The sequence below is a fragment of the Drosophila willistoni genome (genome assembly GCF_018902025.1).
Source record: "Drosophila willistoni isolate 14030-0811.24 chromosome 2R unlocalized genomic scaffold, UCI_dwil_1.1 Seg167, whole genome shotgun sequence".
Lineage (NCBI taxonomy): Eukaryota > Metazoa > Arthropoda > Insecta > Diptera > Drosophilidae > Drosophila > Drosophila willistoni.
This window is the reverse complement of record NW_025814050.1, coordinates 18,997,952-19,012,587: the sequence shown is the minus strand read 5'-3', so window position 1 is coordinate 19,012,587 and position 14,636 is coordinate 18,997,952. Positions and strand designations below refer to the sequence as shown.

Here is a 14,636-nt window from a genome sequence, read left to right as displayed (position 1 = left end):
TTGCGGTTTCACACATTGGCCTATACCGAATCGAATGCCATGTAATCCCAAGCGCGCCTAAGGGCAAACAATCACCCACACACACTGACCCACCCACACACACAAACACAACCACAGTCTATGAAACACAGATTACAAGGCAAACAACAAAACTACCAACACGATAACAATAAAAACAGCCAACAAGGCAAGAAAACAAAAAATAATGGAAAAGAAAAACTCGTGAACAGCTCTAAAAACAATTTGACATTTGGCCAGCAAACTGGGAGACAGAAAGGAAAAACACAAAACCGACACTGGACATAAAAAATTAGTGGGTCTGGTATCAGCAACGCCATCATCAATGAAAAGACCTGACGACAAACTGGCATTCTGACGGACATTGTCAACACTCTTCGTTAAAAAAAAGGCGAAAAAGAAAGAGAAGTAAAGTGTACCGGAAAAAAAGGCGAGAGCACAAAAGGGCCAAGAAGTCAGGTCACATGAATGGAGTCAAAATGCACAACGCCTATGAGTTGGCAAACGAAAATCAAATGAATGTCCTGTTTGCTGTTGGCAAAGCGACAAACCTTTGTGGCCCATAATAATACGTGACCAGTCTGGGGTTTTGGTCTTCAGTTTAGTTTCTTCAGTTTTGCATTTTTGCACTCTTTAACATGTTAAGTTTTGCTTTAAAATGCCATATAGTTTAGTCTATCTTGAAATTGTTGGGAATTCTCTCACATGTTCGAACTATACCCACACGCAAGCCATTCATCATCATCGGCAGCAGCAGCAACAGAGTATCTTATTTTCTTTTCAGCTTCAGCTTTCAGATACTGGTATTCATGCACAAATGGGATAAAAGATACACTCTCCTGCCATAAGTGTTTATGCATGTGGGTATTTGTATATGTCTGCGTGCGTGTGTGTGTGTGTGTAAAGATGTGTGCAAAATAAATTTACAAGTTACAGCCTAAGGCTATTTGGCTTGAATAAACTTTTTGCCCAATGGCTGGCACAGTGGTCTCAGTTCTTGCAAGCACTTACTTTTAAATATATTTGCAGTAAATGTCCGAATAATAATCCAATCTAAATTGGTTAAAAATTTCTTCTGGAATCTCAGAATATAATTCTGATTCAGTTATTGCAAAGTTATTACCAATTAAGGAGACATAACTTTACAACGTCGAAAGTGACTTTATATATGTTAAAAAAATCAGTAGTAGATAAATATCCAACTTCGAAATAAAATGATATACATACATAAGTGAATATAAGTCCAATAAGAAGAGCAATGAGAATCAGGATCAGAATGCAGATCCGGGATCATTGAGAATTTTATATAGATATTTTGAAGTAACCAGTTTTTTTCAACTACTTTAAGATGATCCATTTTGGTGTTGTCAATAACCAAGACAAATTTTTTGTGATGCCTTGGAATTTTTATTAAATAAGCACTTATCTGTATGTATATATCGTTATTGATTGAAATTAGGGTATTTAATAATATAATAAGTTTAAGATATTGCAACCGGCAGGGAACGACTTCTTCTTATGAACAAAATATTTGTTGTTTCTTATGGAAGATTAAGTAATGCGAATTAGGTAAACTTAAGAGGAAAACAGAAAGTCTTCTGTTTATATAAGTCTATATAATATTTAATCAAATATAGTTTGAAAAGCTTCAAATATAAGACTTTCTCAGACATGTTGATCGATGAATTAGTTAAAGTTTTACAGCTCTAAAACTAAGAATATGAGAAAATTGAACTTAGACTAATAGCTCTATAGTCAATTCAATAAGTAATTCATATTCTGTTTCGTTGCTGGGTAAAGAGCAGTTTTAATCACATTAAACAAATTTTATCCATTCAATTTCACCCTCAATTCTTATGATTTCATACCACTGTGCATTCGGTCCAACAAGCTAAGACTTATGACCGTATGTAATATACAAATTTTTGTGTATAAAAAAAATATTGTTGTCTAAGTGAAAAAGTTTTCGCATACGAATGATTTATTTATTTGATTTGCAGGTACATATACACATAAAACATATACCTTTCATATCCCCACAGCATTCGCCAAAAAGGTATCCCCCTCCTGCCCCTTACCTCCATGTGCCCAATATAAAAGATGAGAACTCAAAATATTAAGCTCGTTATCGCTTCCTGTTGTACATGATATAAAGTTATAAGTGATTAGTTATGAAGAGAAACTTCTCTGATTGATGAATGTAACCTAAGAAGCTTCGTGTTGGCTGATTTAATTATTGAAAAAAAAATAGATATATCCTTGTATGTTTTGCAGGATGATAAGGAACTATTATCTAATTCATAACCTCTGAAGAAATTTACTGTCATTTATAACTTAATTTAAAGCCACACCTCCTTCTCCTCTTGCCTGTTTGAAAAGCTGACAAATTGTATTTCCGCTAAAGTCACGCACCAGGGAACAAGTCACTGAGCCTCATCGACCCACTTTTTGTTTAGGATGGAGATGTCGGAAAAAGAAAGAGTAGTAAAATGGGAGAAAGAGAGAGAGAAAAGCACGCGAGACATAGTCAACTCCCCCAGTAGCAACATTTATGCGAATTGTCTTCTGTGCGCTTCATTTCGCATAAACAAATCTCGACCGCTGTATGTATATTTATACCGGAAACGTGCAAATAACGCCCTGGGGACTAGGCAAAGTAGAGTTCTCAACGTGTCTCCATTGTTGTGGCTAACGTCATCGCTGTCGACGCCTCCACCCCAACCACCACCACCACCACAGCTAGCACCACCTGCGTCGCTCAGATTTTTTGTATATTTGCGTTTTTTTTTTGTTCCACAGACTTCGTTTTACTTTTTTTTTGTTTCATCAACTAACTAACGTAGAGGAAAAAAATTTACTTGACGTTTCCGTTGCAGTAAAAACACATGGTCGAAATACAAATAAACCCACAAACAAACAAACAAACGTAGAATGGGGGAAAAGAATTTGTTGTTTTCTATTTAACACAGCAAAACAAGAAGTTGAATACTCTTTTAAGAAGATTTTACAAAATGTTAGAGGTTTGAGCGATAAGATCGTGAGATTGTAAATCTTTAATCTCGTAATCCCTTTAAATATCTAGAATATATAAGATTTTGTTTGTATTTTTTTCATATTTAACTACAAATTAAACAAATTAAACTACAAAAATTTTTAAAGTATAATTTGTGATATCTTTCTGTAAGTTTCATGGTGTTTCGATTTTGAAAAAGTTATCAAATAACCCTGGCGAATTCTGAATTTACTTGTCATAAAATTTTAAAGTATTAATTCCTGTGTGTTAATGGAAAGATAAGGAAATGAATAGGAAGCTAAAATAACCGAATCGTATATGGATGTTTATACTAATTACTAATACTGTTGATCTTCATATCCTTGAACTGCGACAAGGACATTTTTTACAAAGTTTTTAGTCAAAATCGTAGTGCTATAAATAAAAATTTAACAATAAAAGAAAGAAAGAGCTTTAATTTTACTCATTTGATTTAGGAAAAGTATGCTATGTTAGTAGAAAACAAACTCCGGTTTGGAATCACTGAATAAGTAAGTTCTGGGTAGTGTGAGTGAGTGTTATTGTTTTATTCATCAAGATCATAGTTCCACATTGCTAAACGACTCTTCCTTTCATATTTGTTGACACAAACGTTTAAAATTTCTGCTAATAGTGGTTTTTGTTTTTCGGAAATATTTTGCTTGTTTTACGAAAAGTGTAGAAAATGGTCGCCAACATTTGCTTTTGGGCTGCGCTCTTTTGTGTGGGCTTCCATTCACTCGAATGCAGACTCAGTGCGGTTGGTTTGGTTTGGTTAGGTTGGCTTTTGTGTGCGCCTATTGTCAAATTGAATTGTAATAGACACGTTTTTGCACCAACTGAGTGTCTCTATACACGTATGGTAGGTGGTGTGTGTGAGTGTATGTCTGTGTGTGTTTTTTTTGGCTTGACACTTTATATTTACAGCTGAGCTCGACAGAGTCCAAGTCGGCTAGGTCGGTCGGCTTAATTTTATTCATACGAAACGTATGCGGCGTCTTTCTAGCGCATAAAAAAATCTTTATTGCATACATTTAGGCTGCTTCTGGAAGCTCTGTCTCTCTGGCTTCTTCATATTCACTCGCATTTGCATTTTCTTATTTAAATGTCGACTTTTAAATGACGACAAATTGTTTTGACGTTGTGTCGCTTTTTGATTTAAAAAAAACCCACCAACAATAACAACAAAAGTAAAATATATTCTGAAAGGCAACAACAAGTTGAAAAGCCTCAGCTGCACGGGCCACAGATAGAGTACGAGTGAGCAAGACGGAAAGAGAACCGGGAAGGGGGGGTGGAGAGAATGTGTGTGGCAAGTGGAAAATGGTTTTTTGTTGACGCTTAAAGGCTTAAAAGCTTGCCGCTTTTGTTTTGGGCAATGAAAATGCATACGAAGAAAATGTTGTTGAAAGAATTATGTGCTGAATTTTTATGGCAAAAACAAAAAAAAAAAAGAAGAGGAAACCTGAATAATAGTAACAATTTTATATTCTTCAACTGAAATTTTTACTCTATGACATTCTGTCACTTTCAGATGAGTTGCAAACTAGTCGAACAAATTGCTTACTAGCAAACCATAATAAAAATATTTCTAAAACTTAAATTGAACAAATTTTTTTCTGTATTGAAATCAATTGTCTGTATCAGTTGTTGTATTTAAAAAATACATTGAAACGAAATAGCAATTGCAAAGATTAATGCATTTTTATTATATTTTGTAATTGTATTTTAAATTCTGTTTTTTATAAAATAATTTTACCTTTCTAGAGGTAATAAAAACTGGGTCTAAATATGCGACAAAACGAAAGATTTAAAAAATGAAACGATGATACTGACATACTTTTAACATTAGTATATAAAATTATATTTAAGTATATTCTTAATTGAAGAGTGTGGACTAAATAGATACGCACAAAAGTCTGCTTTGGTTTTTAAAATGCTTTAATATTTTATGTAGACTACTTTTTTCTTCAGAATTTTCATCAAACTGTATAAAACTAGACACTAAAACAATTCAAAATGACTTTAGTAAAACTCTTTTAATGTAGAATTGACTTTAACTTCATAAAAATGTCAATTATAAGATATCAAACTATTAATTTGCCATTATGCTTATATTAATATATAAATTTGGAAAATAATATTCAATGATTCCTGTCAGTGGGATATTGCCTGCTCAATTACAATTCCAAAATTTCAGTAAAATTTAAACCTAAATGCCATTTTGACTACCAAATTTGAATGCTAACAGGCTTTGACGGCACCAACAAATTTTTGTTACAATGAACCAGAAGCGAGTGTGCCTGGTCAGAGGCCCTCGATAGGCCAATTAAAATGAAACAAAAATCCGAAAAACCGTATAAACAGTGAACAACATTGTCACTTAATTTAATCACATTTATAAAAACCACTAATTGACTTTTGAACGTTAATGCTCCAGCACCATTGAAAATGCCATACACATACATATGCACAGTTTTGCCCCAAACAGATACACACACATACACACATATATCGATAAATTGGCTTCTGGAACGTTTCACATAGGGTAGGACAACAAAATATTGCCATAATTGGTATTTTTGATATGCATACAATTTTTCGGACCAGGCCATAACCTCTGTCTCACTCCATTTGCTCCTCTTTCTCTGTCTCTCTCTCTCTTTGTGTGTCTCTTTTAAACTAATTAAATTATTATTTCCCACAAAATGGTGGTTCGCGGCTGGTATACAGAAAATATGCATACATATTGTTAGTCTTCTATCTATCTATTCATATTTATGTGCAATATACACACACACATATATAAGCCTAATTCGGAACAGCAAAATTAGATGCCAGAAAATGTGTGATACGACAATATTATTTTATATTTTATTCTAGCTACCGCGTCCTCTATTAATTATCTAAAATTTTGATCATAAAAATATTTGGATACTGCGCTTAAAATTTTATTTATGCTCAAATGGTAAACTGCTTGAATTTCTTAATGTTCAGGTAAAAAATAAATTCAAGAAGTAGATGTTGGTTTTTCAGTTTAAGCCTAATTCTGACATTAGACATCAAAAAATGTGTGATATGAAAATAATTAGATAGTGGAAGGACTTATACAGATCTGTTGTGGTCCATACTCATTTGAGCCACGTCGTTATCCTTACAACTTGTATTTAGTTTATTTTTATTGCCTATTCATACCATAACAAATAGTTTATAAATATTCCCCTTCAATTACGATTAGTATTTACACTTATGTAAGTTTTGTTTCGCAACAATTACATTTCAGACATTTTACATAAATAAATGCGTCTAGTCCCTCTTGACTTTTGCTTTGATTATGCCTTTTGCCAATTTATTTTAATTAAAGTTATCGCAAATCTGATGAATAAAATGCATTTTCTTTTTGTATATCTCTCCTAATTGGTACTATTTCGACGAGACTAATCAAAGGGCTTTTGAAAAGAGTTTCTGAGTAGTTGACATATTTTTTTTTAATTGTTCATATCTGTGCAATTTCTAAGCGATAGAGATGAATTCAGGTGTAATAGGAAATTTAGAGTCAACCTCAGAGAATTGCAAATCTCCTACCAGAAAGCTACATCAAAATTTATACAAATTGTGGGAAGCAAAAATTAAAGAAATTGCTAAAAATATTAGAAAAGGTAAGAAAAAGAAATTGTTTTGCAAATGTGACTGACATATCTTTATTTAATTTATATGTCCAAGCAGTAACTATTCGAATAAGAGAAACAACTATTAAAGATTGCTAAATTACCTCTGTAATCACGGAAAAGAGCTTGCAAAACTTTTCCTAATATATAGAATAATGTGTGAAAAAGTTGGACTTAGTAATTTATTAAATATACACTAAATTAAATTATTGCAATCAATGGCACTTTCACATTATATTTTCGATTTTTTGCCACTTCTAATAAGTTTATTAAAAAAAGTCTGATACAGGATATTTCTGGTACAATTAAGATTGAGTCTTATTTAAAATTTAGAACTCTCTGAATATACATACATAAACAAGGGTGTCCCTTAAAATGTAAAGTGAAATTTGTTTAATGTGTTGGTTCATACATATACATATATATGAAAATTTTAAATAGGTTATTTTATTGAGCAGTTGAATAAGTGCCATGAATTTTTGTTCCCAAAAGTATGCTAGAAAATATCTCCATAAGGAATTCAGTTCTACTGCTTAATTGGACTGCTTAGTTCTGCTGTTTTCTCATTTTCCAAACCGAAACATGGTTTTTCACTTTCAATCTTCTTTTTTCTTATCAATATTTTAAAACCTATTAAATCTGGTGATCTAAAATATTCACTTAAATAAGAAAAATTAATAAGTTGATTTTTAAAAATGATTGATTTTTAATTGTAGCGCATTTCCAGAAATTTTACAGCCGAACCATGGGCACTTAATATTTTTATCAATGCACTTTTCGTTTATTTTTCACACGCTATCAGTTTTCAATGAATTTTCATTTATTAAACAAGTTTTTCCTCTTGATATTTTTGTAGTCCTTTATTTTTGCGCCCCCTTTCACACACTTGAAGCGTGCGTCGGTTATTCATCACGACTTTGCCTGGGTAAACAAGAGGTGAATTGGTGCCATGGTGTGTGTGTGTGTGTGTGTGGGTTTGAGTTGGTAAAGTGCGAGTGTGTGTGTGTATTTACATATGTCTCGGTGTGTATTAACACGCAGCATGCCGCCGTTCTTCACTCACTGCAATTGCCAATCAATGTTTGCGGAAAAAAATATTTGCTTCTCATTTTTTCCACACTCTTAGCTTTTACGAAATGTTTGTGTGTGTGTGTGTGTGTGTACGGGGATATATATGTCAGTGTGTATGTCCTGCGTGAGTCCTGTTTTTATTTTTTCCTTTCTGATAAATCTGTCTAGGCTTGAAATGTACGCCATGCCGCTCAATTGCAGTGGATTAAATTATTAAAAAATGGTCGAATATACAAGCAGGAAAGATATAAAAGAACAACAACAAGAACCAAATTGTATGATTGGCAATGTATCTGTGTGTGTGTGTGTGTGTGTCCATCGATGTCTGGTTATTGGTTAAAATGTGTGCGGCTACTTTAATTTGATTAACATTTAAATTGGTTGTGAGTGAATGAATATAGATACTACCTTTTGGCCATATGTATGTATGGAAAATATTCATGCTATTCCTGCACATAAAACATAAAAATAATTTTGTATTAGTTCTACATACCCATAAATTCATTTGTTTTAAATTAATTTATATTTGAATACAATAATAATATGCTGGCGTATTATATTATTATATGTCATCTGGGAATTTTAATAAATATCCGCATTAAATTTGTAATTTACTTGCTGAATTAGACCTTCTCAATATTAGAATCCTACAGATAAAACGATTTGCTTGGCTTAGATCATCTTGTTTTAATCGTTTTACATTCTCGAACGTGTAAGTTTAGTTCAATGCTTAAACTCAATAAGGCAATTAGACTGTATGGTTTTCATTGAGTTTGATGCATAAATTTCCATTCGTGAATCACAATCAATTTCTATGTGCCTTCAAGCATAAATATAAAAAAGAAATGATGAAAATAACTAAATCGCTTAAGGCCAAGTGCCTGTAAGGCTAACCGAAGCTCAAATAAAATTTTACCAGCACGCCATTTTCATATTAAATAACTTTGTATATATTTCCTGTGCTGGTGTTCTCTTTTTTCTTTTTTTTTTTTTGTTTTCTTCCTTTTATTTTTACTCATTTTCCTTCTGCCGTAGTTCTTGTTGTTGTTACTCATTTTTATTTTATTGTTTCAGTTGAGCGACAGGTGAACAAATTCACAGCAGTTTTGAGCTTTAACCAAAAATATGCGGAAGAAAAAAGAAATCTTTAACCTCAAGGACAACTTTTTTGTTGGCTAATTGAATGAAACATTCAATTTTTGATAAATTTCTAAAGTTGTAGTAAAATTAAGTCTCTTTAAGTCACTATTGTAGGAAGGCCCTTAGAGGTTTTGATCCCCAGGTGTAAAGGTGTTTATCTGTGCAGAGAAAATATGATATTACTGTCGTCATATATATATGTACGTTTGTAGTAGGCTCAACTCTGGGCATTGCAACTGTTTTGCTATGAAGTGTAAACTTGACCACCCTTGGCTCTTTGTCCCGCGCCATAACCACATCAATGACTTCCAAGAGTGCGTGTCGGATTTGAGTTACATAACTACACCACTCTAGATACGACTGTGAGTGTGTTTGAGTGTTCATATACATATGTACATGGATGATGTGCATTATGAATCACTTTGAGGTATTCTAAGCTTTGAGTTTAATGCAGCTAATGAGTTGGATATTATCATAATGTATTTTGAGGTCTCAGCAATATTTGTTACTATAGCAAAGCTACTTTAAAATTTCAACTGAATAGACATATACCTTTAGGATGAAAGGAAAATTACATGTTATATAGGGGAAACGCGTTTCGTAAACATTCTTTTAAAAATAAATAAAAATATATACAAGCGAAGACAAGTTTGTTATAAAAGGCAACTCAATAATTGTAATCCTCATTGTATTCTGAGAGAATTTGGGGAATCTTTTGCTAATACTTATTATATATCTTTAATATTATAAGCATTATAGTTATACTAAGAGCTACAAATTTATATATCAAGTTGACTGCTCCCATCAGTTCGAGATATTATCACAGTAGATATAATGTATAATGCCAAATATGTCACATTATATTTAATAGTTTATTGTTTCCTACAACACAAATATAACAGATACACATTTCTATATACAAGGTTTACTTTTTTAGACCTGAAGAAATCTTCTAAGCCCAAGAAGACGTATTTTAGTTACATATATTGAATTTAATTCACTTGTTTTAATGGCTTTCCTGGGACGTTTGAATAGTGTGGGTGATCTGGTGGACTTTGAGGTTTTTAATGGTAGTCGTTCAAAAATCCAACAACCACAACATCCAGCACCTGTTTTTGCTGAGATAAACGAAGTTAGTATATCACCAAAAAATCACATGCAGAGAAAGTGCTCCAGGACATTTGTTAAGACGTATGAAAGCTCCGAGGGATGCGTTTCTAGGCATATGCCAGGCAGTCCGTCAACAGTACGCTATGTGCCCGGCTCCGTTTCAGCCAGCGATATCAATTCGATGGCCGAGACGGAGACGAGCACATTACGATGCTGTTCATCTGACTCAACTGACTCAACGGAAGTCATGGAAACGGAGACGGAAACCGAAACGCTGCATTTAATGTCAGCAGCATCTGAGACTCGAAATAATTTATTGGAGCGACAACCACTGGAGCAGACTAACCACTTATCATGTGATGAAGTAGACTTGGACTTGGATTTGGATAAAGATTCCAACACATCGATGTGTAGCTGGGAAGAGGCATTGTCACGTCAGCCTCTGCATTCTCAGACCGACAGCCAAAGCATTCAAGTGCCTTCTCTGGCATTGCAATCGGAGGGTACTTCTGTCAGTTACCAACATCATTATTGTATGGATCAATTGAAGCTGAATAGACCAGCTGGTGAGGCTTATGATAATTGGCTATCGGCAAAACGTCGACAGGTTCAGTATAAACAACAAGCAGCACGGGATTGGAAGGAGCAACAAAAGCAAAATACTGCCCTGCGACAGCAACTCTCCGAGCAGCGTTATCGAGAATGGTGCAAACGGAAAACGGAACAATCCAGACGGCGACAAACCCAGTCAGAAAGGAATAATGGTCACATTATTACTCCACAAAGGACTGATACTGATGCCAACGTTCGATATTTACATGCCTGGGAATTGCAGAAACTTAAGCAGGCTGAGCAACGTCGCCAGCAACAGGAAATGTTGGCTTTAAGAAGGGAGAAGGAGAAATTTCAGCGTAAACAGAAATCGGAGCAAGCTTTTCAGCAATGGATGAAAAATGTGCATCAACGGCCCAAGCCAGTGCCCCTTAATCAAGGCCTAAAAACTCTCAGAGGAACCATATCCCACATCTACATCAATCCCAACGAATGGGTTAATTAATTGTCTACTCAACACATTAATCAATGTAAATAGAGTAATCGAAATCTAAAAAGAATATTCATTAGGTTTGCTTTGTACTCTTTGATAGGGCGTTAGTTTTCAGCTTACTATCTCTTAGTCTTATGGTTTTCGTTGTCGTTTCTTTATATGTTACAGATATCTTAAAACATCCGCTTAAATCAAGAAATTTATGTCTAGAATCGTTTGAAGTTACTTAAGTTAAATATTAGAAATTTACGAGATTATATTATTTTCAGCATTTATCTTTATGGACAGATTGTTTGATTTTGTTAATATTCCCAAAACATTTCATTATCTCTTTTTTGTTTAAAATCAATTTCAAATCAAGTCACATATTAATCCTTAGGTTTTGTTCTCTGAGATGAGATGAGTTAATTATAGAAAATCTGTTTATTTGCATGCCTCTTAGACCTTTAATTTTAGGCAATAGTTCTAACGAGAAACTCCACAACTTCGACCAAGTATGAGGCTCAAAGAGATAGATTATGTGGCCTTTATGTCTATTGGTCTAGTTATGTCTACTTTTATAATTCAACTTCATTAATAATGTTGGTTGTCCATTAAACACTTTGGCCTTTTAGTTGATAAAATTAGTTCTACACAAATCTAAAACTACTAAGTATGAATATCCTTAACGAACAAGCCCATGTACCTGGTTTTAGTATCATGCCAGAGAGGTTTAAATCAATTAAATCAATTCTGAATATCTTATGTAATGTTAGTCCAATTATCGTGCATATGAATTTGCCCCAAATTGCTATCAATTCGAAATGCAAGTGCATTATTTGGGGCAATGTCAATTCAGCTTTAAAATTATGTATTAATGCATTGAGTTGAGCAATTTTGATTTCTATCAATGAAATATTGTGTAACACATTCAAAGTCCACAAAGTGCATAAAACCTACATCAATATACTATCAGAACAAACTAATGGAATTTCATGTCTGAATATTGAGTAAGGCGAAGAGGGGGAAGAAGGCAAAAAGGTTTCTGGGAAGGGATTTCGGGTTGACTGTTGTGTGGTAACATTTCGCTCTGCGAATGTTGTTGTCGATAAAGGTAAACCGTGTTGCAGACGTCGTCGTCGTCATCGTGCGACTTGTTTGTAAATTATAAAATAATGTCGGTTGCCGTCTGCTAGTTTCTCTTTCTCCCTCGCTCTCTCTCCCTCTCGTTTGTTTCATCTTCTTGGTCTTTGGTTTTGTATTTTTTGTTTTTGCATGTGGTTTAAGGCGGCTGGTGTGGGCGGGCCCAACAATTTTTATGCCTGCACGGCTAAGTGGCACATTTTTTGGCTTAGACATCACAAGAAGTGAAGTACAATGAGAGAGAGTTTTTGTGGCTATTGCGGTGAGACGATTGCCGGGGAGTGGCATCAGAAGGGGGTCACTTGCATGCACTCGACTGTCGGTGCTGTCAAATAACTGACATTACCTCGCCGCCATCGTCGTCGTCGTCGTCGCCATCGCCATCGCCATTCTGGTTCTGGTCCTCATCCTTATTGTAGTCGCACACATTTCGTGACTTTGAACAATAAAAAATTTCGATTAGAATGTAAAAGTCTCCGCCCTTCCCGACAACGGCAACAACTGCAACGGCAATCAAATTCTATAAGACGGCCACCATCGGGTCGAGGTAGGGGGAACCAGGGGGGCTGAACCGTAAGGGGGTGTGTCGCAGACGTATAATAGCAAAAAATAGCTAAATTGTATATTAATAGAAAATGAAATCTAGAATGTTATTTAGTTCAAAAAAGCAAACTGCATTCAAACAAAAGCCACAAAAACGAAAAAAAAAAACGAAATGGTAACCAAATTGTTGGGGGATTTACTCTATTCATTCAGCCGCAGGAGAATATCAGGTATGGCAACTCATAAGCTTTTATTGAACCAATATATAATTGTATAAGAAGGATATGCCTTTTCCCTCTATAATAAAATTTCCCTAAACTGGAATAAAATTATTAGATGCAGAATAATTTGAATGTGTAGTTACTTATTATGCAGGCTAGAAAGTTAGTTTAATTTAATATTATATACTAGTAAGACTGTTTAATCACAAAACGAAGTATTACAGTTTCAGAAAATGTAGAATTATATAGAAGATTCAGCTTGAACTTTGAAAAAGAGTTTGATTATCCAAATGCAGTTCAAATTTCAGTTTTGATGATCAAGAAGCACCTTTTAGATGACTAACAAATTAAAAATAAAGCTCGAAATTGCTAAAAATATTAAGAGAAATGCTAAATTCTTAGTTTCTAAATGAGTTACGTTGTTATTGGTTATAGAAAGAAGTGAAAACTATTGATAAGAATGCTTATTTTTTGCCTTTCTTTCTATATACGATATATATACATAGATAATACTAGCAAATGCTTTGAGTTAAAGTTGTTTTTCAATCTTTTATTTCCATTTCAATTTTTTTTTTTTTCATTGTCTTTTCGGTTTTTTCTTCTTTGCCACTTGCCATGTCATTCCTCCTGACTTTTTCTTTTCTTTCATTTGATTTTCTGCTATCATCTTTCGTATTAAAATGAGTGATTCCTGTTTTACTACATCCGGCACGAGAGCTCGTGCTTTAGGTGTCACCTCCTTGATAAGTTGTTCCACTGTAAAATTGCCAATATTTGGATCATCTTCCATGCGCGATTTGTCCTTCAATATTTGCTTACATAGCAAACGCACTTCGTCCATCCAGCCACATTCCACAAGACGTTGATTTAGCAAAAATTTAATTTGTAAACGATCTTCAGTAAATTCGCTTTGTTGATCCATCTAGATGCTAGTGGTTAGGACATTTATTAGAGCAAAACATCTTAAGTTATAGTATTAATAACAAAAATTGATTTACCTGTTAACAATAGTGCTTGATTCTTTTAGGAATAACTTTATTTATTCGAAGTGACAAAATATTCTAATCTATATTTGAAACAAAAGTCATAGCCAACTGCTAATAATTGTTTGCATGGTAAATATTTACATAAGCTACTTAGTGTTGAAAAGTGAAAAAATCGGCTCAAGCTCAGTGTTGGCAAATGCTATTTTTTATTTGGCGTGTTGTTTGACCGCCCTGGCAGCTAAATATTTTACTCTAAATTATAAAATTAAGGAATATTTCGCTACTCTGGCAGCCGAATATTGTATTCTGAACTATATTTGTTCTCTAAAGTCAAGAAATAATGTAAACTCAACAATATTTTCGATTGTTGAGAATAGTGCGAACAAAAGTTTCAAAAAGCGCGCGTATTCGAGTATCCGACATTTGGCATCTGGCAAGGCTATCTCAAAATTTGACAGCTTCTTTTATCCGGAAATAGCTACTCTTAGCCATAATCCCGCCAAAAACATAATTTTTCTTTTGTTAATTACACAAAAACTACATAATAAATCGCCAAGGCGCACCTGAGGTCGTGCTCGTGGAATTTTTCTCTTTCGTTTGATACCAAATTTATGTAGTTTAAGCGCGTTTTGCGCCCGAGTAACGTAAGTAAATATTTACCATAATTTTAAAATATGTTTA

The 14,636-nt window shown here is 33.9% G+C and overlaps 1 protein-coding gene across 1 annotated transcript; it reads left to right on the top strand.

Annotated features, from left to right (window-relative positions):
* The first annotated feature begins 9,937 nt into the window (after positions 1-9,937).
* Positions 9,938-11,095, top strand: LOC6642106 (coiled-coil domain-containing protein 34). The gene has a single exon (XM_002065368.1). It carries the CDS (start codon positions 9,938-9,940, stop codon positions 11,093-11,095), a length of 1,158 nt encoding a protein of 385 aa, XP_002065404.1.
* The last annotated feature ends 3,541 nt before the right edge of the window (positions 11,096-14,636 follow it).

Excerpts from the sequence above, each read along its gene's own strand:
- LOC6642106 (XM_002065368.1), top strand. The coding sequence starts at position 9,938 with ATGGCTTTCCTGGGACGTTTGAATAGTGTGGGTGATCTGGTGGACTTT.